Here is a 3356-nt window from a genome sequence, read left to right as displayed (position 1 = left end):
TATGAAGTTATATGGTGTGTCAATAAAAAAAAAAGAGTTAGCAGGGAAGTTCAATAATATCCTTATTTCATGGATATAACATAGGAAAAATAAAAACCGACATCTACTCTATTTTCTGCCGTACGCAATTCATTTTATCCTCTGTACTGAACCATTCTGTTCATTGAAGCAATTGTATTAATTTGAGTATTGGATATTGGAATCATACTAGGCCACCCACGAAGCCGATGTCTTACAGTATATGTCATAAAGGGGTCCAGAAGAAGCGTTCTTATGTGAAGTGAGCGCGAGCGTCATTATGAGAAATCTCCAGAACTCATTAAAAGAAGTTATGTCCCAAGCCAAGCCTCTTGATGAAGTTTGGGGACGCTTTCCAGTTCGCGGCTAAACTTATTCTAGGAGGGAAGAATGAAATAAATTAATATCTTTAGTTACAGAAGAGTTGCATTGGATTGGAGACAAAAATTGCAACCTGTATTATTTCCGCTTTAGTTTGATAGGCATTAGGGCTGCATTAATTAATGCATTCGCTAATTTGAGCCCATGATATAATTAATGCGGGAAAGTTTCCCGGGCACGCTAAGATTGCACGCAGCCAAGCGGCTTGATGACGCGACCCGGAATTATAAATTAAGGCCGCCAGGGCATATCAGAGTCATTCTTGGACCGAGAGGCTGTGGGAACGAGTCGTCATACTGCGTGTTGGTGCTGAGAACGACGCTTTGTCTTCAAGCTACATCGACTGCCTGTACTGCTATTTCTGCAAAGATGTAAGTAATCAACTTGAATATTCAGAGGAATTGAAGATTTTCCCTGTGAGATTTATGCTATGGGGAGATGAGGTACTGCTTACAAGAGACTAATGAACTAGTAGCTCCATATTTCTGTGAGGTCAAGGGTTGCAGACGGAATGCTAGAATTATTATTGGCTCAGGTTAGGAATTCTAAAACTATATGTTGTCCATGTGATAGGGTGATAGAACAGTGACGGAGAGTAGTAAAGAAACTCTTGTGTACCAGGTTAAAACTCTGAACGAGACTTGGTCAGTGTGACGTGTGAGACACGCTAACAGTGAAGACAGGCATCGAGTTTGGACAGTCTGTAATATATGAATTTATTTTCAGTTACCCCAGCATCAAGTCAGAACGAGGGTTTGACAGCATCATTGCACAGAAGCCACAACCAGGAGCTGAAGCCAACACAACAACGGGCATCGATCCAGGAACGTTGGGAGCACCTGACCAGCACAACATCGAAGAGGACACCTTCCGACTACAGAGGGAGCTGTACGAAGACGCTACACCAGCAAGAATGTCTCCAAGTGGTCAACAGTATCTGATGCAAGCCCGGCAGTCTATCAGAATGTGGTAGATCCAGTGGTCCACAGGGATGGCCGCTCCGCTATGTTCTCAAATTTAAGGTCAGAGCTTTCCAATTCTGTTTCAAGCATGTCATTTAAATTTAGATAGGAATATGGGGGCCGTCAGTCAACTAATTTGTGGTAATAGGAGAAGTTCCCTTGTAATATAGAGCTAGGCCTCAAACTCGAACCCCGTACTTTAAGGTAGATGTTATTTGTAAAGTCCTTGTTAGTGAAGTTATGGTTCATTGTAATTGCGTTATTTTATTGTACGTGTTTTTGTAAGGGTCTGATTGAACTCATTTGGGCATAGGAGGTTAGTCTACAGATAGGTACTTTTATGAGATCCCATTCAGGCATTTGTTTCTGCAGACGTAGAAGTGTATAGTTATGACCAGATGGTGACCAAGTCGTGACCAGGAATTCACCCAGATTCACTGATAGTGTGCGCGAGTCCAATATTTAAGAGGTTTGAGCCCATAAGAGGCAGAAGTAGAATTTGCAGTTGGTATGAGAGAGCCCAACCATTGAGAGTTTATTGAAGATATTTTGGAAATGCCTAGTATGGCAATGTGACGATCGCTTAATGATTAGTGTTTTGTAGCACCAGGATTTAGCCCATGAGAGGCATTAGTAAGATGAGCGAGATTGCTGAAGGTATGGAGACGAGGGCAGATAGCCCAGGTATATTTAAATGATGGCTTTAACAGCTGACTACGTGAAATGTACTTTTGAAAGGCAAGACTTTAGCCTGTCTCCTCGGTGGAGCTCATAAATTAGGGGGACTGCTGCAAGTGGAGGGGTGAGAATGGAGGTCATTGAGCTTGACGTCACAGGCTGGTGTGTTGGTCGTCTGCAGTATTTCAAGTATGCTAGGAGGGGAAGAAACGACCTTCTTGTTTTGAAAGCAGAGAGAGAGATTTGTTTTATGTCCCATTTGTTTTACGTAATATTTTAACACTGGCCCGTTTTATACTGACACCCTTGTATGTGTTGATTGGATTCTTTCATTTTGTTTGCATAGGTATCTTGGACACCTTACCTGTCATAGGACTAGGGTTCGTGACCAAGTCAGGTCATGGTAAATTTTGTGGTGATTTTGTTAGCACCGGGGTTCGACGGCGCGAGGCATTGTAAATTTTTATGGGAATCATTGTTTTTGTGTAATTAAGCAGATATCCATCTCCAAAACTTCGTTACTTACACCATTGTAACATGCTTGTTGCAGCTCACGAGTTATTGTGAAGGCAGTGAACTGATAGTCATCGGCTCAGCGTCATTTTCCCATCTCATATTGAAATGATCTTTTATTTGTAAATAATTCAATTTTATGTAATAAATCCCTATTTGTTAAACTTGGAATGCAGCGGTGTTTTCTGTTAGATATTTTATTTTTTTAATTTAGTCGAATTCTTACCTGAGTAGGCACATGTCCTAGTGTTTTATCTTTATGTTGCCCCGTTATACCCATGTTATCCCTGAGAAGAGCGTTCTACCGGCTAATTGAAGAGGACAGTGTTCAGGTAAGACTATGTGCACCAGCTCACGTCTGTGAGAGTTTGTTCACTACTGTACTCTAGGTTCGAGACCGGCCTTCGCCTGGACGGAACTTTATAGTGCAGTAGGGCACAGTACGTCATATCACATTACATTCCTGATTCCATTTATTATTTTCATTCAAGAATGCTTTACTTGGGGAAATAGAACCAATGCTATCTAGAAATAGCCTATATTTAGATAAGCAGTATGTGAAAAATTCAAAATATGTATTTTATATAAACTAGTATGATCCAGGAAATACTCGTAGGTAAGATAGGATTGTATTCTAAAATAACAGTTCTGGAGAATATCTGATACGATTCAGAGAGTGGCAGTTTATGAATGAATGAATGAATGAATGAATGAATGAATGAATGAATGAATGAATGAATCAATCAATCAATCAATCAATCAATCATCTGGATTTAAGACTGACGTTCAAGTGGTAGATTACCT

General features: G+C 40.5%; 1 protein-coding gene across 1 annotated transcript; it reads left to right on the top strand.

Moving 5' to 3' along the window:
* Positions 1–208: 208 nt before the first annotated feature.
* On the top strand, positions 209–2723 carry LOC137500956 (uncharacterized). The gene is made up of 2 exons (XM_068227718.1): positions 209–770; positions 1126–2723. The coding sequence occupies exons 1-2, from the start codon at positions 556–558 to the stop codon at positions 1370–1372; spliced, it is 462 nt and encodes a 153-aa protein (XP_068083819.1). The 5' UTR covers positions 209–555; the 3' UTR covers positions 1373–2723.
* The last annotated feature ends 633 nt before the right edge of the window (positions 2724–3356 follow it).

Source organism: Anabrus simplex, chromosome 5 (genome assembly GCF_040414725.1).
Source record: "Anabrus simplex isolate iqAnaSimp1 chromosome 5, ASM4041472v1, whole genome shotgun sequence".
Lineage (NCBI taxonomy): Eukaryota > Metazoa > Arthropoda > Insecta > Orthoptera > Tettigoniidae > Anabrus > Anabrus simplex.
Note: the sequence above shows the minus strand (reverse complement) of the source record. Positions and strands in the feature narration are given on the sequence as shown.